A 24,602-nucleotide genomic window follows, 5' to 3' on the forward strand; every position below is an offset into this window, starting at 1 on the left:
CCAGGCAAATTAGGAGAGACTTGTGATAGTGGTCACTTACCCACAGTCCCTCATTTGAGATCTCAAATCAGGGTGATGCAATCCTTTTTCCATTAAAAGCTTGCTCGGTAAATTTACGGTCCTATATCCCAAACTACACAGTTACTTTAGATTTCTTTAATCATTTTGAAATTTGGGCTTCAGATGCTCTTTATGCTTAGCTTGCTTTCTACCCTTGGAATCTTTTTTTGGAGGAGCAACCTTCTTGGTCATTGCAATTGTAATTTAATTGGCAGTATTCAACTGGCTGGGGGCCAGCCCTTTCAGTTTCAACCACTCTGTTAGCTGGTATTTTTTTACCTTTTGGTTTTGATGAAGCAATGCCTAGAGGCAGGATTCTCTCCAACAGTGTCCAGATCCCCAACATACACATCTAGGCATGTTAAGACAAAGCATCAAAAATTGACCTCAAATACTGGGATAAAACAGATAGAAGTTGTCTCTTATAGTAACCAGGGCCCAAACCATTTGGAGTTTTATATATCAAAACAAGCACCTCAAATGAACTAGAAGCCAGCACATTCTCTGGATGTAATATGTCCCTGTGTGGAATACTACGAGGGCAGTCACATTCTGCACTGGCTGTTTGTTTCTAATTGGTCTTCAAATATATCCCAAATTAAGAGTGCATTACAGTAATCCAGACTGAGGGTGACAATGGAATAGGCTACTATCTAAATTGCATCTGAAATAAATGATCACAACCTTCTTATCAAATGTAGCTGGATAAAAAGTACCCCAGACCACTTATTTTATTAACACATTTAGAAGCAGCTAAGTATCTAACAAGCTCTCCAGTATGCAAACCTGATTAATGAGAGGTTGATAAACTCCCTTGTTTCAAGGGCTCAGATATTACTTCTGTCTATTCTTCTGATTGTTCCTCCTCACCCTCCCCCCCCGTCTCCTTCCGCTTTAACTCCCAGGCATGGCAAAGTTTTAGGAAAGACAATCAGCTGCACAGTCCAAGTCTGATGGAACAGAGATATAGATATGAGTGTCAGCTGCATGTTGAAAGCACCACGAGCCACGCTGCTTTTTATCTTCCCTAATACTCTCATTACTGTACAGGTTGAGGAGAATAGGTGACAGAATAGACACTCGTGGTACCCAGCATGACAGAGGTCTCAGGAGAAAATAAGCAATTGCCCCCATTATACCCTGTGGTTCTACTCAGAGAGAGAATAACAAAACAGTTTTTTGATGGATCATTCTCCCCTCCCAACGCCATTCTCCCCCTGCATAAAGTATGGCAACAGTTGTAATCCACTGGTTTCGTGGTTTTCTAGCATGTATGTCATTGTTGTCATTGAGACATATCATGTCTGCCAGTACCAAGTTGTTAATTTGCAATTAAACAATAGTAATTTGGTATATCTTACAGATTTGTAGGGAAGTGTGAACATTATGGAATTTATGATTTTTATCATGCTTGTGATTTTCCAGTGGCCTTGGATATATTAGTCTGTATTTTTTATGTGCTGCCAGGCTGTAGGCCCCAGAACATCCAGGAAATGGGGCAGGGAATTATTCCATAACTCAGTTCTATTTGTCCATAACTCATCTCTAACAAGCTCCTGCTTGACCTGTGTTTTATAAACGAAAACGAAAAGTTGGAACTAAAACTTAAGCCAAAACAAAACTGAACATCTAGGGGCTCACTAGTTTACAAAACTGTTCTGCTGAACATATTATACATATAGGGCCCTTAGTTTTCAGTTTTTATTTTATTTATTTTTTTCTGGGTGTCATAAATAGATAGGTAAGGTAAGGGTTAAGTTTCTTTTACCTGGAAAGGGTAACCAAACACCTGACCAGAGGACCAATCAGAGAACTGGATTGTTTAAAGTCAGGGGCGTGAATTTGTATACTCGGGGTCTTTTTTGTTTTCTCGGCTGTGAGTAAACAAGGTTTCCTCCTAACTCCTTTCTTATTTCAAAATTATACCAAAAGTCTGTGAGTACAAAGGAACCCCAAAGCAATTCGGCTATGAGGAGCTTTGTTTGTACGAATAGATGTGATGGGCTGTGTCTTTTTTGTTTTCTCGGCTGTTGAGAAAAGCTTTCTCCTAACTGCATCTTATCTCAAGTTTCTCCTACACATCTGTGAGTACAAAGGAACCCCAAGCAATTCGGCTATGAGGAGCTTTGGGTTGTATTTACATGTATGTGGATTGGTTGGACTGGTTTAATCGGCTATTTCTTTTAAATCAGACTGTTTCTTCATATTTTCTATTAAGCAAGAGCCTGTATTGAGTTTCTTAATGCAAGATTATTGTTTTATATTTTCTTTCTGTTTTTTCTATAAAGTTTTCTTTTAAACCTTGTGAAAGTTTCTTTCCTAGTGAGGCAGAGGGGGGGAGGAAACGCCCAAACTCGGTGCCTCACCTCCCTATTGTCCCAAGGCGGGAAAGGCATATAGGTACAAAGGAGGGGGAATTTCTTTGTTAAGCTGACTAGGTAAATACCTAGCCTCGGGGAAACTAGATTGCTTCTCCGTTGTATTCAAGGAGTGAAGCACAGCATCAACCGGCTAACCAGGAAAGGGGGGGAAGCTGGAGAGGAGGGAGAGAGAGATCCAGGTTCTGGGTCTTGGGGTCCCCAAAGGAAGAGTTGGGGACACCAGCCAGAGGAAAGGGGGGGTCAGGCTCTCTAAAACAAAAATTCCTGACATGTGGCAGCGAGAATATCCAAGCTGGTAGTGAGCTTGGGGGAGTTTCAGGTAAGCCCCCCAAATTCTCTAAAACAAATTCCTGATCTGGTGGCAGCGAGAATATCCAAGCTGGTAGTGAGCTTGGGGGAGTTTCAGGTAAGCCCCCCAAATTTAGGACGCAAAAGTCCAGGTCTGGGACAGGAGGCTAATTTACCACACTGGGCATTTATCTGTGTTTACTACTACAACAACAAAAACAGGTGAAAATTGATGGAATTCAATGTGTTTTGCTGCAGCCCTGATTCTATGGAATGAGCTGGGGAAGGCCTCTGGAGCCTCATTTCTGGTAGAGGCCTCAATGTGGATCTGTTTAGGTCCTGAGGAGTCTGCAGGGTTGGTGGATAGGCTCCATGGACTGCCCCAAATGTAACAATTGTGGAGAAATTTTATGGAAAGGAAACCTCACAGAGATGTCCTCACCATTATCTTCCTTCCCCCCATCAGTTTTCTCAGAGAAGGAGCAGTCAGGCCTATGGATACCAAATTTATATATGCTGATCATATCATTTTCCAATATATATGGCTTTGTATACATTTTGTTAAGTTTTTAAGCAGATTTTACTGTACAGTCTAGAACTCTAACAAATCATTCCATTTAACCCTTTAAAAAGTGAAAACAAAGGAAAGACAAACTTTGAAGCAGATTTTATTTTAAGGTAAGATTTTTTGTGCGTGGCCATTTTTTATAGTATTGTAATTCTCAACTGTGTGACGTGTGCCTTAATATTGAGCTTTTAATTACTGTACTGACGCTGGCTGGAAAATGTTTTATTAGCATAGCACACACCCTGTTTTAGAATTTATATTTTATTTTCATCTAGTTTGTGGATACTTATACTGTATCATTATATAAGAAGAGATACACATTTTAAACAAAATCTGCATTTAATCTAAAGTCTTAAACTTGATTGTTGAAGTGCCAGTAGAATTCAGTTTGCATACAACACATGATTTTGTGTAAGTTTAATGGGACACTAACTATTTCCATGCTTGTTAAAATCTATGCTGTATGACTTGTGTAATGATAACTACAAGAAAGAGAAATATTTATTGTGGTCACCAGTAGTATTACTTATGCGGCAGAACTAATGTTTTGGGACATGAAAAATATTTTATTGGGGTTTTGCTTGAAAAATATATAGTAAGCTGTGTTTTTCATATTCTGTTTTATTTAATATGGGAGAATAAGAACTTTTTTAAAATACTTGGAACATACCAAATGTCTTATGTCAACCATTACATATGTAATAGATAACCATAACATGAATTATTGCATGATGAGTTAAAGTATAGTTACAGTTTACCGAGTGTATTCCTTAAAGGAAAAGACATCACTAGGAGTGCTAGACACACATTCCTTACATGTGCATAAAGAAATGAAATGGCATGTATCTTTAAACATCTGTCCTTGCACACCTTGTTATAAAGCAAAGCAAATTTAGAAAGTATCTATAACATAGGCGCCGACTCTGTGCTCTGGGGCTGGAGCACCCATGGGGAAAAATTGGTGGGTGCTCTGCACCCACAGCAGCTCCCCGCCCCAGCTCACCTCTGCCTCCTCCCCTGAGTGCGCCTTCCCCGCTTCTCCTCCCAGTGCTTGCTGCCGCAAAACATCTGTTTCACGGTGAAACAAGCTGTTGGAGGGAGTGGGGAGGAGCAGGAACGTGGTGTGCTCAGGGGAGGAGGCAGGGAAGAGGCAGGGCCAGGGCGGGGATTTGGGGAAGGGGTCCAGTAGGGGCAGGGAGGGGGCAGAGTTGGGGCGGAGACTTTGGGGAAAGGGTTGAAATGGGGGCGGGGTGGGGCAGGGGTGGTCGGGGAGAGCAGGGGCGGGAGCATTCACCGGTGTCAGGAGAAGTTGGCGCCTACGATCTATAACCTGAGCTATGGTATTAAGATTATATATTTTGTAAAAAGACAACTGTTAGCCTTTTTAAACTCTCAGACTACAGTGTTTGCTGTAGTTTTGGGCTTTTCTGTTATTTAGACAGGCCAGCTATATGATATGTCAGAGGAAAAAAATCACTTCTCTAGGAAAGCTGCTGAAAATATTACATAGTACTTTGGTATGGAATGTACTGAGTTCAGTAGGTTTACCTAATACTTAAAGTTAGGCACATGCTTAATTACCTTGTGGAATCAGAACCATAGTAATGATTAAACAAACAATCAGGTTTATTTTTAGAGAGACAAGGTGGGAGAGATTGTTACCCTGAAATATGGATTTTGGAATGCCCCTATAATAACCTGCCTATTGTCCCCTTAGTCTGTCCTTGAGGTATATATTTCTGAGGTTGTTAAGGAAACACTAAAGGACACTGATATAACCTTCTGATAAGGTAATTGACACAGGCAGTATTCTTTCCAAAACAAAATATCTTTTATTAAAGTGTAACTTTAGCGCCTTTGTGGCAAAGATGGAGTCTGCTCTGCAGGCAGCTCTCGCCAAGAGAAGGTGTGCGCAGGAATGCAGCAGGGAAAGTCCCTCCCACTCCAGGGTCACCGGTTCCAAACCCCCCAGAGTAAACACACACTGGAAAAGTATAATGAACGTAGGAAAGGAAAATATTTATTTACAGAGGGATGAAAGGAGAAAAACGGGGAAATATAGGGGGAGCGGTAAAACAAGGTTGCATTCAACTCAAGGCCCCACAGGCCCAGTGGTACAGTCTGAAAGGGCAGACACTGAGCAATGTGTCTGCACAAGAGTTAAGGAGTCCTGGGCAAAGTTCCAGTCCAGTGAGTCTTGGGTGCTCCTGGTTGTCTTTGGTGTCAGCAGACTTTCGCCAACAAACCCCTCCGGTGCCCTCTTGTGCCACTCTCTGCAAAGTCACAAAGAATGACAACCTCCCCACTTAACTAGCTAACAGCCTCCCTCCTTATTCCCAATGCAAAGTCACAAGCCCCAGTACTCATAGCCCCATGCAGCTCCGGGCAGTAGTGATACTGGGTCCAGCTCTGGTTTGTTCTTCTCAGGTGATTCCTCGCTGGCACAGTGCTCCTCCTGGCTCCTGTCTTGGGGTGTCCCCAGTTGGTCACTCTGTCCCTCCCAGGTTTCAGGCAGGTTCTTGGCTGCTTCACTCTGTGAGGCCTGCTTGATGCAGCCCTTCTGTTTGGAGCTCCTGACACACCCTGCTGCTCTCCGCCTTAGGAAAAAGATTTAAAGAGACCATGCTTTCTAAACCCCAAAGGGGTTACAAAAGTAACTAATAATCCCTAATACAGTATAATCTAAAAATCCTAAACAAGGCACAAAATCCCTGACACCAATCCCTTATTGCAAGTTAAAGAGCATTCAGACTACCATAACATATAGTTTAAATCAGTGGTTCTCAAACTTTTTGTATTGGTGACCCCTTTCGAACACCAAGCCTCTGAGTGAGACCCCCCTTAGAAATTAAAAGCACATTTTTGATATTTAACACTATGTTAAATACTAAATTTAAACCCTATTGCTTAAAGTGAATTTACCTTTTCTCACTGCTTTTAAATTAAGACTAAAACACATTTTTATCGAATTAAATATAAGTGGAAAAGTTATTTTTAAGTAGAATTTTATTTTAATACTTGACAGCAAATAATGACGTGAAGCACCCAAAAATCAGTGAGATGGATGATGCTGTTTATTTGACACAAGAAGTTTTATTCTTAGTGTTGTTTTAGAAAGGGCGCATCTGATGTCATCCTTCACATCACGCTGGTTTTGAGATGTCGTCTTTATTGTGAGAAGGCTGGAGAATCTACTGTTGCATTTGTAGGTAGTGGGAAATGGCAGAAGGACTCTCAGGGCCATTTCAGACACCAGTGAGTAGTCGCTTGCAACTGAGCACCAGAACTGGTTTGGAGGCAGCTGTGCGAATTTTGCTTTCACTTCATCATCATTGATCATGTCAATAAACTGTTCCTGTACGTGAATATCGTCAGTAGGTAACTGCTCAGCTGTCACACTGAAAGGGTTCTTCACCAGGGAATGAAATGCTTCTGGTAGCACTGGGAGTAGTGTGAGAATGCTTCATGAAGGGCTCTCAAATATTCACTGATCGCTGACTTGAAAGCACTATTAATGTTAACTTCCTCCTCCTTGCTGAATGAGGATAGTGTCGGAAACATGCCATATCTGTGTGCGTCCAGCTTCCTACACCACAGATCCAGCTTCATCTGGAAGTCTTTGATTTTATTAGTCAGGTCTATTAATGTTGAACGTTTTCGCTGAAATGACAGATTGAGATCATTAAGGCTACCAAAGATATCAATTAGGTATGCCAAGCAGAGAAGCCATTTCTTGTCACTGAACATTTTGTTCAGCTCTTGTTTCTGTTTTCGCAGGAGAAACCCTGCCATCTCTTCACAAAGTATAAAAACGCGCTTTAATGCACATCCCTAGAAAGCCATTGGACTTGAGTGTGGAAAAGCAAAACTTCATATTTACCACGCATTTCATTGCAGAGCTTTCAAAAGAGACAACTATTCAGCTCATGAGCTTTAGTGTAGTTCATTGCTTGTATAACAACATCCACCACAGCATTAAGGCATATTGGCAATGTCTTTGCAGGTAAGACTTGACGATGGATTCCACAATGAGTGACAATCACATTAGGTGAGACACACTTTACCTTCTGCTGAAAGACAGACCGTGCACTCATCATTGCTGGACCACCATGAAGATTTTTCCACTCAATGCCATTGCTTTCGAAAAAGGCATTCACCTTATTGAAAATGGCCTGTGCTGTTGTGGTTGTTGCAGGTTGTTCACAGAATGAGAACTCATCCTTAACATCCCCGGCGTTAACATAGCGTATGAATGCTATCAGTTGTGTGCGGTGAGTAAGATAAGTAGTTTCATCAAGTTGCAGGCTGAACATACTGAAAGCAGAATGTGTAATTTTGTGCACAACTCGTTTTTTGATATCTTCAGACATCTCACATATTCTGCATTTCACAGTATCATTAGACATGGAAAGCATATTCAGTTTTTTGGCCGTATCATTGCCAACCATAAGTGCCACAATATTTTCACATGCTGGCAGAATAAGCTCCTCACCAACTGTATGTGGCGTTTTGGTACGGGCAATTCATAGTGACACAACATAAGAGGCCTCCACAGCTGAGGACGTTTGCTGTCGGAAACTTCCATCAGCATCAAGCCTAGCCTTCTTTGTTGCTTCTTCTCTGCGTTTGAAAAAATCCACGTTTTGATTCTTATGCTCTGGATGTTTAGTTTCAAAATGTTGCTGCAGTTTGGATGGGTTCATTGACTCAGCAGACAAAACTTCACAGCAGATGACACATTGCGGTTTTTCAATTCCAGAGGTGGTGATACTGGTAAAACCGAGTTTAATGTAAGACTCAAGATACTCTCATTTTTTAGCGGTTTTAGCAGTACAAGTGGCCATTATTTTCAGGAGAAAATTTGCACTTGTGAGTCTGACTGTTAATTAATAAAGTACTTGTTCAGCTGCAAATCAAGCCCTCTAATGTTGTCTCAGTACAGGGCCAGCCAGAGGAAAAATGGCACCCTGGGCAAACTTCTGTTTGGCGCCCTTTCTTTGGAGGTGGAGCAGTGCTGGAGTGGGTTGGGGGTGGAGCTGGGCTGGAGGAGCTTGGGGCTCTGAGGTCAGGACATGGTGATGATGGTGGCTCATAACCAAGTGCCTGGCTGGGCTCACAGCGGGTGATGGGGCTCAGGGCTGACAACCCTGTGTGTGGCAGGGCTGGGGGTTAACAACCTTGTGCCTGGCAGAGCTCCTGGCTGATAACCCCCAGCATGTCCTGGCTCTGCTTGACAACCCCAGTACAGGGGTCAGGGCTCACAGTATCCTGGATGCCCTAGCTCAGGGCTCACAGCCCCTCTCCTGGTTGGGGTGGGGACTCATAACCCTGCCTGGCAGTTGGAGTCGGGGATCACAGCCCTGCGCCTGCCCAGAGCTCGCAGCCCCATTCCTGGCCAGAGTTAGGGTCTGGGCTCGCAGCCCCATCGGGGGTCAGAGTCGGTGTTCTCAGCCCCATGTGGGGGTCGGAGTCAGGGCTCATGCCCCATGCCTGGCCGGAGCTCACAGCCCCGTTCCTGGCCAGGGTTGGGGTCGGGACTTGCAGCCATGCATCCTTGTTGGGGTCGGGGATCACAGCCCCGCGCCTGCCTGGAGCTTGCAGCCCCACTTCTGGCCAGAGTTGGGATCTGGGCTCACAGCCCCATTGGGGGTTGTAGTTGGGGCTCGCTGCTCCGCACCTGGCTGGAGCTCAAAGCCTCACTCCTGGCCAGGGTTGGGGTCGGGGCTTGCAACCACGCGTCCTGTTGGGGCTCACAGCCCGGCGCAGGGGTCGGGGTCAGGGCTCACAGCCCAGCACAGGGGTCGGGGACTGGGCTCACAGCCCAACGCAGGGGTCAGGGTCGGGGCTCACAGCCCAGTGCAGGGGTCGGGGTCCGGGCTCACAGCCCAACGCAGGGGTCAGGGTCGGGGCTCGTAGCCCAGTGCAGGGGTCAGGGTCGGGGCTCACAGCCCAGCGCAGGGGTCGGAGTCAGGGCTCATAGCCCAGCGCAGGGGTTGGGGTCAGGGCTCACAGCCCAGCGCAGGGGTCTGGGTCGGGGCTCATAGCCCAGTGCAGGGGTTGGGGCCAGGGCTCACAGCCCAGCGCAGGGGTCTGGGTTGGGGCTCACAGCCCAGCGCAGGGGTCGGGGTCGGGGCTTACACCTGCGTGCCAGAGTCAGGGCTCACAGCTCGGCACAGGGGTCAGAGTTGGGGCTCACAGCCCAGCGCAGGGGTCGTGGTTGGGGCTCACAGCTGCGTGCTGGGGTCAGGGCTCACAGCCTGGCGCAGGGGTCAGTGTCGGGGCTCACAGCTGAGCACCAAGGTTGGGACTCGCAACTCCCCACATAACTGGCTTGCGACCCCCAGTTTGAGAACCAATAGTTTAAATGATTCTGAGTGTAGCGCTTTGTTACAAGTGGTCAGTGGGAAGATTGAAAAAATTGGGTGTGCTTAGTCTGGAAAAGAGAAGACTGAGAGGGGACTTGATAACAGTTTTCAAGTACATATAAGGTTGTTACAAGGAGGAGGGAGAAAAATTGTTCTTAACCGCTGAGGATAGGACAAGAAGCAATGGACTTAAATTGCAGCAAGGGAGGTTTAGGTTGAACATTAGGAAAAACTTCCTAACTGTCAGGGTGGTTAAGCACTGGAATAAATTGTCCAGGAAGGTTGTGGGATCTCTGTCATTGGAGATGTTTAAGGGCAGGTTAGACAAACACCTGTCAGAGATGGTCTAGATCAGGGGTAGGCAACCTATGCCGAAGGCGGCACAGGAGCTGATTTTCAGTGGCACTCACACTGCCCGGGTCCTGGCCACCGGTCCAGGGGGCTCTGCATTTTAATTTAATTTTAAATGAAGCTTCTTAAACATTTTAAAAACCTTATTTACTTTACATACAAGAATAGTTTAGTTATATATTATAGAGTTATAGAAAGAGACCTTCTTGTTGTCAATAGCTATCAGTGTGGTGCACTGCTCTTGTTCAATGATGTTAACAGTCGGCTGCGTGCGTATCTTACCACACTTCTAAAAATGTTAAAAGGTATTACTGGCACGTGAAACCTTAAATCAGAGTGAATAAATGAAGACTCGGCACACCACTTCTGAAAGGCTGCCGATCCCGGTCTAGATAATACTTAGTCCTGCCATGAGTGCAGGGGACTGGACTAGATGACCTCTCAAGGTCCCTTCCGGTCCTATGATTCCATGAAATTGATGACAGCGGTTCTTAAATAATACTTTAAGTATTATAGAAGTAAAATACAATAAAAACACAAACATTCCAAGCATACACACGTTAAATACTGTGCCAAACTATACGATACTAAAAATTGTATCAAAAACTGGCAAATTTACTCAGTACTGGGTTTACAATGGCGCCATGGCACCGGGCCCACACTCAGAAGGGGCTCCAATGCCTGGACCATTGATCTGCCCCCATCCCATCTGTCACCCCACCCAAGGCCCCTCCTGCTGCTTGCTCCTCTCCACCCCTTCCCCGCCTCACCCCCTGCTCGCTTCTTTTTGCCCTCTTGCCCCCATCGAGTGGTGTGTGGGGTCTTGGGGGGAAGAGGCAGAGTGGGGGGCAGAGCCTCAAGGTGGAGCGTGGATGAGGCCTCAGGAGGGAAGAGGCCGAGCTGGAGCGGAGCCTCGATGGAGAGTGCAGGTGGAGTAGAGGGCGGGACTATGGTCCAGGTGCCAGAGCCCACAAAAGGTTAATCCCATCCTGAGCTTATTTTATAAATCCATTGGTATCCCTAAAAAATCTCTGTTGCTGCTTTGTAAATCTTTAATCACTGTTGCTGTTCAGTGAGCTTTGCTCCACTCCGGTTTTCTTCTCTCTCTCTGCAGCTGCTTTTCTGATTTCTTTCCAGCAGCTTTCTCTTTGCTGGCTTCCAGTTCCCATCTTCTCCTGATTGAATCTCTCTCCAGTGCAGCTCTTCTTGTGCAAATTTGCCTGCTGTTAGCTGGCCTTTTATGTGGCACTCTAATGTTCTCCTAATATACCTTTCTAAGAAATGTACATGCCCCGTATCAACTATTACTTCAGAGTTCTGATTGACAGCTCTGACCTTTAAAACAAGTTGTGACCTGTATGAATGGGGTCTGACCAGCTAGCTACTCAGTTAACTAACCTCTCTGTCACCCTGTACTGCACATGCTCAGTAGCCACTAATCTTGCACATGCTAACCTAAGTTCCCTGTAGATTTAGATGTTGGCCCAACTTTCGTAGAGTTCAAAAGGATGTTTGGATGTAGGGGTTTTATAGAGTCATAGATTCTAAGGTCACAAAGGATCATTGTGGTCATCTAGTTTGATCTCTGATATAACACAGGCCATAGGCCTTCCCTGAATTAATTCCTCCTTCCATCTAATAGAACTAGACTAGAGCAGATCTTTCAGAAAAACATCCAATCTTGATTTGAAAATTTCCAGTGATGGAGAATCCACCACAGCCTTTGGTAAATTGTTCTAATGGTTAATTAGCCTCACTGTTAAAAATGTGCCTTATTTTTAGTCTGAATTTGTCTAGCTTCAACTTTCAGCCATTGGATTTTGTTGTACCTTTGTCTGCTAGACTGAAGAGCCTTCTATGATCAAATTTCTGTTCTCCAGCGTAGGTACTTACTAGACTTTGATCAAATCACCCCGTAACCTGCTCTTTGATAAGCTAAATAGATTGAGGTCCTGGAGTCTCTCTCTATGTAAGGTATATTGTTTAATCCTTTAATCATTCTTGTGGCTCTTCTCTGAACCCTCTGCAATTTTTCTACAGTAAACAGTGGACACAAGAACTGGAGATGATATTCCAGTAATGGTAGCACCAGTGACATATCCAGAGATAATATAACCTCCCTACTTCTATTCAGTATTTCCCTATATATACATTGAAGGTTGCATTTGCACTTTTAACCACTGCATTGCTCTCTAAGCTCATGTTCAGCTGATTAACTATCTTGACTCTTCAGATTGTTCTATATCAGTGAACTGTCCTTTTAATTATTTACTACTCCCTCAATTTTTGTATCATCTGCAAACTTTATTAGTAATAATTGTATGTTTTCATCCATGTCGCTGATACAAATGTTAAATAGTGAAAGGCCAAGAACTGATACATAGGGTCAGTTTCAGTATGTTAATTTAATAATAAGGTTGTGTTTTACCTGTAGCTATAATAATTTTTACATTGTTTTAGGGAGGTAACCAGACAGCTACAGTAATTGCATTATGTTCAATGAGAGATTTTAACTTGGCTCAAGAAACTTGTCAACTGGCCATCAGAGATGTTGGAGGTCTTGAAGTACTAATTAATTTACTTGATACGGAAGAAATTAAATGTAAGGTAAGTAAATTTGTCTAAATAAATTGACCTTGTATATGCTAGCTAATATTAGAATGCTCTACCCCTCCCCCCCATCCCATGGAATATATGATATAAAGAAGTGTTGTTTAAAGGGTTCCATATAAAAGAGAGAATATGTTAGATCATCTATTCTTTTAAATGATTGCTAGCTAAAATGATTATATATTCTTAAATAATGACTCACATTTAATATCTTCCTCTGTTTAGATTGGTTCTTTAAAAATCCTGAAGGAAATTAGTCAGAATTCACAAATCAGACGTACAATTGCTGATTTTGGGGGCTTACAAATTATGGTGAAAATACTAGATTCCCCAGATAAGGATCTGAAATGTCTGGCAGCTGAAACAATTGCTAATGTTGCCAGGTTTAAAAGAGCACGAAGGACAGTAAGACAGCATGGCGGAATCAAGAGACTAGTAAGTAGAGATTAAAATCAGCACATTTACTGTATTTATATATTTTTTTCAACCTTATAAGTCATTTGTTAGCCAGGAAAAAAAATAGTTGTAGATCATTAAAATGCAATACAATTACATTCTTCCTGATTAACAGTAAATACACTAAGAATTCTTTGGTTTTTGTCAGGTTGGGCTACTGGACTGTGTTCCATTGGGATCAGCCAATCTGACTCCACATCAGGAAAAAGATATTGAAGTAGCACGCTGTGGGGCTTTGGCGCTCTGGAGCTGTAGCAAAAGCACCAAAAATAAAGAAGCAATTCGTAGGGCTGGAGGCATTCCATTGCTGGCTCGGTTGCTAAAGTCCCCACATGCAAACATGTTAACGCCTGTGGTGGGGACATTACAAGAGTGTGCATCTGAGGTAAGCCAAATAACCACTTAGGCTATGTGTACACTTATGGCAGCATGTAGAGTACAGGCATTACATGTGTAGGTACAGCAGTGCCAGGACAGGCAAGAAGCCTGTCTTAGCAGACCTGCTGTGCCGCTAACTGGGAGCCCGCACCCCAACTCTGCGCCCCAATCCCCTGCCCCAGCCCTGAGCCCCCTCCACCCCAGACCCCCATCCTGCACCCCAAACCCCTCATCCCCATCCCCATCCCAGAGCCTGCACCCTCATCCCAGAGCCCTCACCCTCCTGCACCCCAATTACTTGCCCCAGCCCTGAGCCCCCCGAAAGCCAAAGCCCCCTCATTGCACCCCAAACCCCTCATCCCTGGACCCACCCCAGAGTCTGCACCCCCAGCCCAGAATCCTAACCCCCTCCCACACCCCAACTCCCTGCCCCAGCCAAGAGTCCCCTCCCACACCCAGAACCCCTCATTCCTGGCCCCACATCCCAGCCCTCTGCCCCAGCCCTGAGTCCCTCCCACTCCCCAAAACCCTCATCCCCAGCTCCATTGGGTCATGGGCATGAACAATTTTCTTCAACTGGGTCACCAGAAATAAAGTTTGAAAACCGCTGTTCTATTCTATTTGCCTAAGCCATGCCTCATTGATACTGGTATTTACGCCTGCTGGGTGTGTGCAGTGTAAGTGCAGTGTAGACATACTTATAGTTTAACTAGTCTACTTCTAACCTTTTTAAACTGATGGCTCAAAGTCAACCTGGGCAACCTACCCTTTGGAAGAACGCTGTAGTACACTCTCTATTCCATCAAGTAGTTTGGTCCCATCTAAAGGGCAACATTGGACCCAGGAGAGTGAGTACTGTAGGTGTGTCTTATACAAGTCTTTTAATGAAGGTCATGGCTTATGAGGCTGTAAGGCCCAGTCATCACATAATATTTGTGCTGGAGGCCAGGAGTGATTTGTGAGAGAAATTAGATGAAACTAATATAGTTCAAGATTTTCATTTTTGTAAATTTTTCATATTTGACAAAAATGTCTGTTTTTACTGCAAGAAATTTGAAAAGTGGATTTTCAAAAGTTGTCACAGCTACATCCTGGCCCAGTAATATACTTAAATGACAGAAAGCTGAATTGGAAACACAAAATTCTTAGGGAGGAAAATGTGGGAATTCAAAATATGTATAAGGCTACTAGTGGATCAGTGGACAGGAGGCTTATCCCATCACAACGCAAGTTAAATAGTTTACATTATACATGCGCTTTATACAAAACAGCATCTTGGCAGTCTCAGAAGGAGTAAAGGAAAGTGTATGACTTCCGTCAAAATTTCCATTACAGATTGTACGGTCTTGACGTATCCAGGTTTTATAAACTGCCAAACTTTGATCTGTTTTGGTGTGGGTTTAAAAAGTCTATCTAAATAAAATGGCCAAGAAGATTGCTCTAATGGTCAGAACTTAATATTATCCATTTTACAGCTTTAAAATTACTTTTCTTTCTTTAAAAAAAAATGGGCTGGATTCTGCTCTCAGGCACATTGGTGCAACCCCACTTAGTGTATTTCAGTGCCATTTTACTAGTGTACCTGAGAGCATAATTTAGTCCTGTGTTTAAGTAGAGTAAGTATCTTATTTAAACCAATGAAAGCCAGGAAATTCAAAGTAAGGACTGTGACACCGTGGTTTTAATTCACATTGTAGTTCCTAACTTTGTATTTCCTGACTTTTGTCACTTTTCAGACCTTAACATTTAAAAATAGTGGTTTATATTTAAAATGGACAAGGTATTTTAGCTCTACATAGTAATATGGAACTATATAGAGAATTGCTATTATAATAAGCACAGAATTCTTACAAGCATACTATTAAAATTATACACAAAAACTACATTAGTAGATCATTAAAGTTGCAAAATCATGAGCACATGATTTCATATTATTTTTTTCTACAGGAATTCAGTGCACAGTTGATGGAAAGTGCTCAATTACTCAGCAGCTATTCAATATTTAGTTTTATTCTCATTGTTCATTGTATGGCCTTAGGCCTTATATACTGCACACTGTTCAAACACTGCTGTGAAGACAAAATTATTACTTTCCTCATGGTCTTAGAACTATAGTATCTGAATGCTTCACAAATATTAATTATTTTTTCTTCATAAATTCCCTGAGAGGTGAGGGGGTGGTATTATCGCTATTTTACAAAGGGGAGTGGAGACACAGCAATATTAAGATCAAAAGTATCCACGAATTATTGGTTCCCAATTTGGGACACGTATGATCCGATTTTTCTGAGTCCTTACCAATATATAGCACTTACATGTGCAGAGCTTAGTTCTCATTGACTTCACTTTCCATTTGTGAGTGCTCTGCAAATCAGACCCCAGATTATTAAATTGGACACCCAGAAAATGAGAAATATACACAATTAGTGACCATCTCTGAAAAGTTTGGTTTCAGTGATGTGGCAGAGGTAGGGATAGAATCCAATTCTCCAGGGCAGGATTCAGCTGCTTTTACCATGAGAACCTCCTTTTTCTTTCTGTAACCCCGTTTCATTTTCTACATACTTGCCAAATTATGCAATATATGTGGCAGGGGTCCTACGGAAAACAGCCTCCTTCACTACTCAACCCTGGTCCATTTTGTGCACTTCATGAGGCAAGGGTGCTGTGGAAAAATAGTATATGACCTTGTAATTAAAGACTGTATTATAATGCTAAGCACAAGGAGGCCAAATTAAGGAACCTCTCTGAACAAAGGCCACTGCTCTGCTACATTTCAAGTCCCTGCTCTACAGCATGAGAGCACTAGATATTTTCAAAAAAAGGTTGCGAGAATGTTTTAACATGGGCAAAACAGCTTATTTCCCCCTAGTCTTTTCTTGGGAATAGCTGAACCATTTTGGTTGAAATTAAAAAAAAAAGAAAAGAAAAAGGAAAAAGCCAGGAGCTCCTTGCAGCCAAACAGTTAAAGTTTGGCAAAGTTATAAGCAAGCGAAAACAGGGTCTTATAATGGCAAGTGTTGAGCAGTCTTCGCATAGGCAGGGCAACTAGCCTTACTTATAAGAAGGGAAACAACAGCTCTGTTCTTATGTGATTTTGTTACATTAAAAAAAAATCACACGGAAAAGAGCCTTGAGAAATATTTGACTCAAACAGGAATAAACTATTTTGAAGTAAATCTCTTGAATGTCTTCCAGAGCCATGGAAGTTTGACAACATGTATTTATGACTGTTTTGGGATAGGGCAAGTGTTGTTATAGCCCCATGGCTAAGTTTACATGATCCCGCTGGATTTCAGAGTAGTGCAGCCTAGTGTCCAGAGTCAATAGAGCCACCCCCCCCCCAATCAGGGCTATGCAGCCTAGTGGCCAGAGAGTTAGTCAGATTGGTGACTCATGCTTAAACTCATATGCTTAAAGTTAATCACATGCACAAATCTTTGCAGGATTAGGAGTTACATTAATAGTGCAGTAGGTTTTAGGACGACAACAATCTTATATATTTGCTGATATATGTAACTAAAAATGTAACTTGCATTCATAGCCAAGTTACAGACTTGCAATCAAGACAGAGAGGATGATTGAAAACCTTGTGAAAAATCTGAGTGGTGAAAATGAGGAGCTTCAGATGCATTGTGCCAGTGCTATCTTTAAGGTAAATGTGTGATTTTAATTATCAGATCATTTAATGATAGTATTTCTGTTTGTTTTTGTGTAGTACATTCTATAAAGATCTCTTATATATGTGGTATAGTAAAGTTCTACTTGAAGAAAATATGGGTGGTTCGGTGGTTTAAATTTTCTGAGTTTTTTCTATTGTACATCTAAAGAGATTTATCTGTAATGTAATGATTAGTTATTGTATCCCTAAAAATAATCATAGTATGCTAATATGTCACAATTCTGCGCTGACATACAGTTGCCAGGTGTCCAGCATGGCCAACTGGGCCTTTAAAATTCTGGTCGGTGGAGCAGCAGGGACCCGTGGCTAAGGCAAGTTCCCTGCCTGCTCTAGCTCCACGTGGCTCCCTAGAAGCAGCCATCAGGTCCTTGCAGCCCCTTGGTGCATGGGTGGCCAGGGAGGCTCTGTGCACTGCCCCCGCACCGAGTGTCGGCTCTGCAGCTCCCATTTGGCCAGGAACCACACACGATCAGTGGGAGTTGTGGGGGTGGAGCCTGCCTGCATGATGGCAGTGTGCAGAGCCCCCTGCCTGCCTATGTGTCTAGGGGCTGCAGGACCTGGCGGAGGCTTCCTGAGAGCTGCAGTAAGCTCTGCCGGGACCCTGCACCTCCCCACATACGCCAGCCCCTGATCCTGAGCTCTCTCCTGCACTCCAACCCTCTGCCCCAGTCCAGAGTCCCATCCTGCACCCAAACTCCCTCTCAGAGCCCACATCCCTGCAATACCCCAACACCCTACACCAGCCCACTCCTGCACCCCAAACTCCTCAGCCCCAGTCCCATGCTAGAGCCCACATCTCCAGGTGGAGCCCATACCCTGTCCCACACTCTGAACCCCCTGAACCAGCCTGGAGCACTCTACTGCACCCTGAACCCCTGATTTCTGGCCCCACCTGGAGTCTGCACCCCCAGCCCAGATCCCACCTACTGTTCTCAAACATTTGAGATTATGATTTCATGACCTGTTTGCATTTCAAAATTGTCACTTTCTAAAATAGTTGGATTTTCTAACACCTGGCTGTTATTTTGTCATATTAAGTAAGATGGTGATGTAGCAGGAAACAGACTCAAATTCTGTAACTGGTTCTGTATCTGGGGTCCCCTATGCCCCTGCAGAACCCTCTGATATCAGATTCAGCCTGTGCAGAGCCAGTTGCAGTTTTGAGGCCTAAATAGATATATCTTAATAATATGGGTGTAGTGTTAACCTCAAGTTTTATACATATCAGGTACAAAACCCATAGACGTTTGCATCTAGAATTTGAGCACTCAGTACTGGTTGATTTCAGTAAGAATTGTGTGCATTCAATGCTCTGTAGGATCAGATCCCTCAAAAGCAATTAAAATAGCAGTGGTGTAATTATGGCTGAGAAGGTAGTTTTCATTCTAAGCTTTTGTTTTCAATACTTTATATCTTTCCTGATAATGACTTTCTGAGCTGAAAGATTTTCTATTTGTCTTAAGATAAGTATTCATTTTTGTGGGGGAGGGTAAAGTAAAAAATATCCATTCATCATTGGAGTGTTTTAAAAAACTGTTTTTCATCATTTATGAAACATTTTCAGATTTTGTTCTTTGCCAGGCTTAAAATGGCTTAATGGTTTGGAATTAAAATTCCAAACTTTGCCTGTATAGTAATAAAAAAAATGTGTGGCATGTAGTAATGAGGAATAAATGCTTTTTAAGTATGAACAATTGATTAATGAAAAATAGCATATGTTCAGTGTTTTATTTTTGTTTGCAATTAAGGGCCAATTTTTTAGAAATGGAAGCCTGAAATCTACAGACAAAAATATACATAACAACATGCATTTGTAATTGCATATACAGTAGTTCACTGCACTAGTCTTTTGTGTGCACACATACCCATTTGCAATTTGCTTGCACAGTTGTGTTAACTGCACACGTTTTCTGTGTATGTGTTTTGTGCAAGTATCTGTTCCTTTGTTTTCTGAACATTTGTCTGAACTGTTCTGTATTGTTATGTATAGTTCTGAACCCTCATTCCTTTATTAATTTGGTAATATGAATTAAATTAAAAAATATATTTTGAAAATATTTTAGTAAATAAAATAATTACATAAAGTTCCCTATCAGTTGGTATCAGTCACTGTGGTAATACACCAGACTTCCTGGGCCGTTGTTTTATACGTTTTAAATATTCTGTATATTTATTTTGTTGTGTAGTGTGCAGAAGATGAGGAGACACGTGACCTAGTTAGGCATCATGGAGGCCTACAACCACTTGCTACTCTGCTCAGTAACTCTGAAAATAAAGAACTATTAGCAGCAGTGACAGGAGCAATCTGGAAGTGTGCAATCAGCAGAGAAAATGTGACCAAGTATGAGTAACAACTTAATATTATCAAATATATGTATTCTATTAGTATCTTTTTATTTTATGGCCTCATTTTGTCTTAAACATGGGTACAAAATAACATCACTAAAGCAACCTTTATTTGCCCCCATATTCTATGTGGTGTTGGCCCAACTATAACCACTTGGGCAGGTTATTACTATTTACAGCATAAATAATCTGTATTTATGGGTGATCTGCAATTGCCATTGCCAGATAAGGGTGTGCACACAAATGCATGGACCTATGCCCTGACTTCTAAGGTATCTCCTCCCACCCTGAACCTAAGGGCAGCAGTTCCCATCGTCACAGAGGGTTTGTGAAGTGGCCTGTCCGTGGGTTTTGTGGGTTCCCCACAATTTACCCAAGCCTTTTAATTTTCTGTTATGCATCATTTATATCTTCCTTCTCTATTGATATTTTTTAAATTGTTTGGCTGTTTCTTTGTTGTCTTGTGCTGTTAATATATTTTCTCTTGGAGAAACATTACCCTGTTCAAGAGGAACAAAGAACTAGGAAGATTTCCCTAGGAGGCTAGCTATACTAATTGTATTGTTATTGTAATACACACCAAGTTCTGAAGGTCATCTTTCAAGAAAATAATCCTAACCCTTCTGCCTGAACTTCAAAGATTCTGTTATTTTTCACAAACAAACAAAGAAACAAACAAAAACAGATGCATAGCAAAATTCTTTATGTACCTAGTCCCTGGAAAGTAGTGAGCACCCTTTACTTGTATGGACTTCAGTTGAAACCTTGTCAGCTATAGGGAAGGCAGAAAGAACAACTCTGAAGAGAGAAAACAGTAAGAATTGATATGAAGAGATACGCAGGCTACAATGTCAAGCAAAGTAAGTACTGTAGAATAATTATCAGATAAGACACAGGTTGGATTCAGCCTGATGTATCTTGTTCTTGTTGCCATGTTGTATTCTGGAAAGTTTATGAAAGAAAAATAATGATTCTTCTTCGAGTGATTGCACATGGCCATGTCACTGTAGGTGTGTGCATGCCTCATGCACTGTTGTTGAAGATTTTTCCCATTAGGGCAGTGTGAGTACCCTCTGGTGCTTTGCACCACTGCATGCAAGTATAAAGGGCCACACTGCCCCAAACCACCTCAGTTCCTTTCTACACCAGTGATGGTATTTGGAGCTGTGATCTTTGCATTTGCAAGTCTTCCATCTCTTCTTGTATATATGATACCTGTCATGTTAGTTAAGACTAAAGTGGTGTATTTTGTAAATAGTTAGTTACTAAAGTACGTTTAGTTTAGTTCTTAGTGAAGCTTGGTCTCTGGTGCCTGTTTGGATAACAGGCCTGGTAGCAGATTTGTATTGCATTCTTCCAGTTTCAAGACCTGTTCGTCCTGTGGCAAACTTATGCCAGTGAGCGACCTTCACCCCAGCTGCTTTAAATGTCTTGGGGAAGTGAATGTAGGTGACAAATATCACATTTGTAGAGGATTCAAACTTTATCCTAAAAAGTACAGAGTTGTCAGGCACAAGTGCTTACTCCTGGAGCCTGTGCTTCGCCTTCCACTGGAACCGTGCCACTCGGAACAGGTACTGAGCATGTCTGAGTCTGTCAGGAGTGCTCTGCCCATTCTAGCTGTGTCTATAAGCAGACGGTCCTCACTGTTACCAAAGAAAAGACTTCATAAGTCCTCAAAGGACTCAGTATTGTGGGCCTTTGAAATCTGCAGGCAAGGCACCAATTGGAGCCAAGGACACTGAGGGCATGCGAAGAAGAGGTACTCCCTAGATAAAGCCTGCATGCAAAGAGGGATTGTTGACTCTAGAGTCCAGGAAGGGCCCACTAAGACCAATCCCAGGACTGGTACAGCTTGCAGTACCACAGAGTCAGGAGCCTTTGCTGGTGTTGTCTACATGTGAAGTGTTCAAGGCAGCTCAGGAACTATTGAACTTGTCAGCACTGGATTCACCCACGGTGTAGGATTCCTGCCTGTTACTGGGATCAGATGTGTCAGATCCTTTGATGCCATGTCCAGCCCTGGTGCACCATTCAGTACTGGTGAATGCTACTGTTGCTGTGTCTCAGTGATTTCCAGCGATTCGAAGAGGAAGCTTGCAGTAATTTCTCTAGTGCCACCCGACTTGCAGCCAATTTCCCTGATACTGATGGGGGTCAGCTCGCTTGTGGCCAGAGGAAACAGACTCACCTTCCTCACTAGACTCTGAGATTGGCTTCTATGCTTCCAGAACTGAGCAACCCCGGCACCCCAGTTGGGTGCATATCCACCATGGTTCAGATCCCAACCCAATGACCAATGGCCAGCATCTTTGTGGGTGTCACCTCCATATCAATGGCCCTTTTAGAGTCCTTGGGGTTTCTGCCCATGCTCTATGACATCCCCACTCCCTTCCTGCCCTCCCACATTGAGTAGGCCCTAGAACACTTGCAACAGGGGTACCATTCCCCCCTCTCTTGGTACTGGGACCATTACCAGAGAAGGAGAGTTGCTTACCTGGGACTGTCCTGTGCAAAAGTTGGATGAGGGACCTCCTTAACAGCCAGTAGCCTCTTAGTCTTTGCCATTATTTCTATACTCCCTTCTTGCCCCCCTTCCTCCTCTTCAGGGACCATTCGCACAAGATTGTGCTACTACAGGAGGTCCAGTCTCTCTTCCTAATAGGGGCCATAGAAGAAGTTCCCAGGTCTTTCCAAGGAAAGGGATTTTATTCCCAATTCTTCCTAATCCCAAAGGCAAAGGGGGGCTTCAGGTCTATTTAAGATCTAAGACAACTAAACAATTTTCTGAAGAAAACCGAATTCCGAATGGTTACTCTTGCTTCTCTTATACCCTCTTTAAAGACTGGGGACTGGTATGCTGCTCTTGATTTAATGGATGCTTACTTCCATGTGGCAATTCATTGGAGCCACAGAAGGTTCCTCAGATTCATGGTCAGTGAATCCCACTATCAATTTACAGTTCTGCCTTTCAGCCTCTCAGCAGCTCCTCGCATGTTCAAACAATGCATGCTGGTAGTAGAGGCATTTCTGCGAAGGTCGGAAATCCATGTTTTCCCTTATCTGGATGACTGGCTAGTGAGAAGACGATCCAGGTCTCAAGTACTCTCCAGTGGATTCTGCACTGACCAGTAACAGTGCCACGTGAAAGCAAAAAAACTGCAGCTGGCATACTAGAAGACCAGGGAGGCCAACAGTCAATCTGGAGCCAAGCTGTGCACATGCTGCTTTTACAAAGAGCTGCATGCCATACTTGGAGGACACTCCATCACCACCCTTCACACCATCATTGATACCCCTGAGGAGCCTGAGTCACAGGCTCCTGTCATGAACAGCGAAGGCAAGGAGGAGGTGGAGAAGGGTGGAGGACATGCTACTGGGGAATCCAGCTATCCCGTAAGCCAGGACCTCTTTCAGATTCCATCACATTCCAGTCAGTCTCTGGAGCACAGACAAGCTGAATGAAGGAGAAGAAACCTCGAGTAAGTGATTTCCCATTACAGGTATGGCACCCCCAATTTAGCAGGACATAGCTATTGACTTTTCATTAATGTACTTGTACTACAAAAGGTTGTGGTACAACAGAGATAGGTAGAGTTGTTATCTGCTTTTTGTTCCCTTATAGAGTTAGGCAGGGGTGGCCATGTTTATGTACACAAGCTTGTCCCTTGAATCCTCCTGAGAGGTTTTGATGAAATTTTCATGGAGATATTCTGCAATCCTTTTCCAAAGATTTATTTGCAGGGATCATTAATCATATTTATGAGCCATACTTGATGGGGACCACATCCTGAAAGAAATCTTTCCTGAACCTCCTCTTCTGCCTTCAAACGACCTCCGAGCCTCACCAAACTCATCTTCAGAAGCTAGCTCCCTCAGACCAGGAAACAATCATTGAAAGCAAAACCAGATCTGCCATAAGAACAGATGCAAAAACATGGGCATATCTCCACTATTATGATAATAAATACCCCCCACAACATACCTTTCAGCATCCATGGATCCTATACATTCCTATCACAACATGTGGTGTACTTCACTGTACTATATGACCCATAACAACTCTGGGGGTGAAACCAGATAATCACTATGAATGAATTCACACAGAAAAATGATAAAAGAGAATATTATCTCTAGGTGAACACTTTTCAAAAGTGATCATTCCATATCTGACCTCTCAGTCCTCATCCTCAAAGGAAATCTGCACAACACCTTCAAAAGACAAGCATGGGAGCTTCTGTTCATAACTTTGCTAGACACTAAAAATCAAGAACTTAATAAAGACACTGGATTTATGTTTTATTACAATAATCTGTAATCCACTAACCACCCCCCCTTTTTTGGTTCTATGACTGTAGACATATTAACTGGGCATTCCACCTTGAATGGTCTCTTACAAAATGTGTTGGCTACTTAAACTAAACAATCTGTTCCAGCTTGTATTTAGCTGTGACACTCTGAGTATCTTTCACAGACCTGAAGAAGAACTTTGCATAAGCGTGAAAGCTTGTCTCTTTCAGCAAAAGAAGTAGGTCTCATAAAAGATATTACTTTATGCACCGTATGTCTCTAACTTTGTTGGACCAACACAGCTACAACAACACTGTAAACTGTTGTATTAATGTCATATGTTCTATACCTATCACTCTTCTTAATACTTCCATTATTTAAAAAATGAAAAAGCTTTTAAAAGTCTCAGAGACCTGTTTGGTTTTTTTTGCTGTACATCCTAACTTGCAAACAGATTCACATGGGTGGACACTTGCACTCATGCAATGCCCCACTGTAGTCAGTGGAGTTGTGTGCAAGTTCAACATTCCACCAGTATGGATTAGCTTGCAGGATCATGGCCTTATGTTGTAAACTCCTTGAGACAGCTTCATGTCTTGTATAATGTTTAGAGGCTTCTCAGCACTCAAACAAATAATATACAATAAAAAATGGTTACCTACCTCTCTGTAACTGTTGTTCTTCAAGATGTGTTGCACATGTTCATTCTACTGTGAGTGTGTGTGTGCCTTATGCACGGTTGTTGAAGATTTCCCCCTCAGCAGTACCCATCAGGGCAGAATGAGCACCCTCTGGAGCCTCCCGTCACTGCACATGAGTGTAAAGGG

General features: G+C 43.0%; 1 protein-coding gene across 2 annotated transcripts in view; it reads left to right on the forward strand.

The window, feature by feature from the left end:
* ODAD2 (outer dynein arm docking complex subunit 2) overlaps window positions 1–24,602 on the forward strand; it is a 167,924-nt gene that overhangs the window by 57,012 nt on the left and 86,310 nt on the right. For both annotated transcript variants that reach the window (XM_075062259.1, XM_075062260.1), the window contains exons 10-14: window positions 12,474–12,620; window positions 12,849–13,058; window positions 13,228–13,464; window positions 17,002–17,112; window positions 19,326–19,480. In XM_075062259.1, coding sequence (XP_074918360.1) covers window positions 12,474–12,620; window positions 12,849–13,058; window positions 13,228–13,464; window positions 17,002–17,112; window positions 19,326–19,480 — 860 coding nt within the window. The remainder of the gene's footprint in view (window positions 1–12,473; window positions 12,621–12,848; window positions 13,059–13,227; window positions 13,465–17,001; window positions 17,113–19,325; window positions 19,481–24,602) is intronic.

Source organism: Chelonoidis abingdonii, chromosome 2, assembly GCF_003597395.2.
Source record: "Chelonoidis abingdonii isolate Lonesome George chromosome 2, CheloAbing_2.0, whole genome shotgun sequence".
In the NCBI taxonomy this organism is placed as follows: domain Eukaryota; kingdom Metazoa; phylum Chordata; order Testudines; family Testudinidae; genus Chelonoidis; species Chelonoidis abingdonii.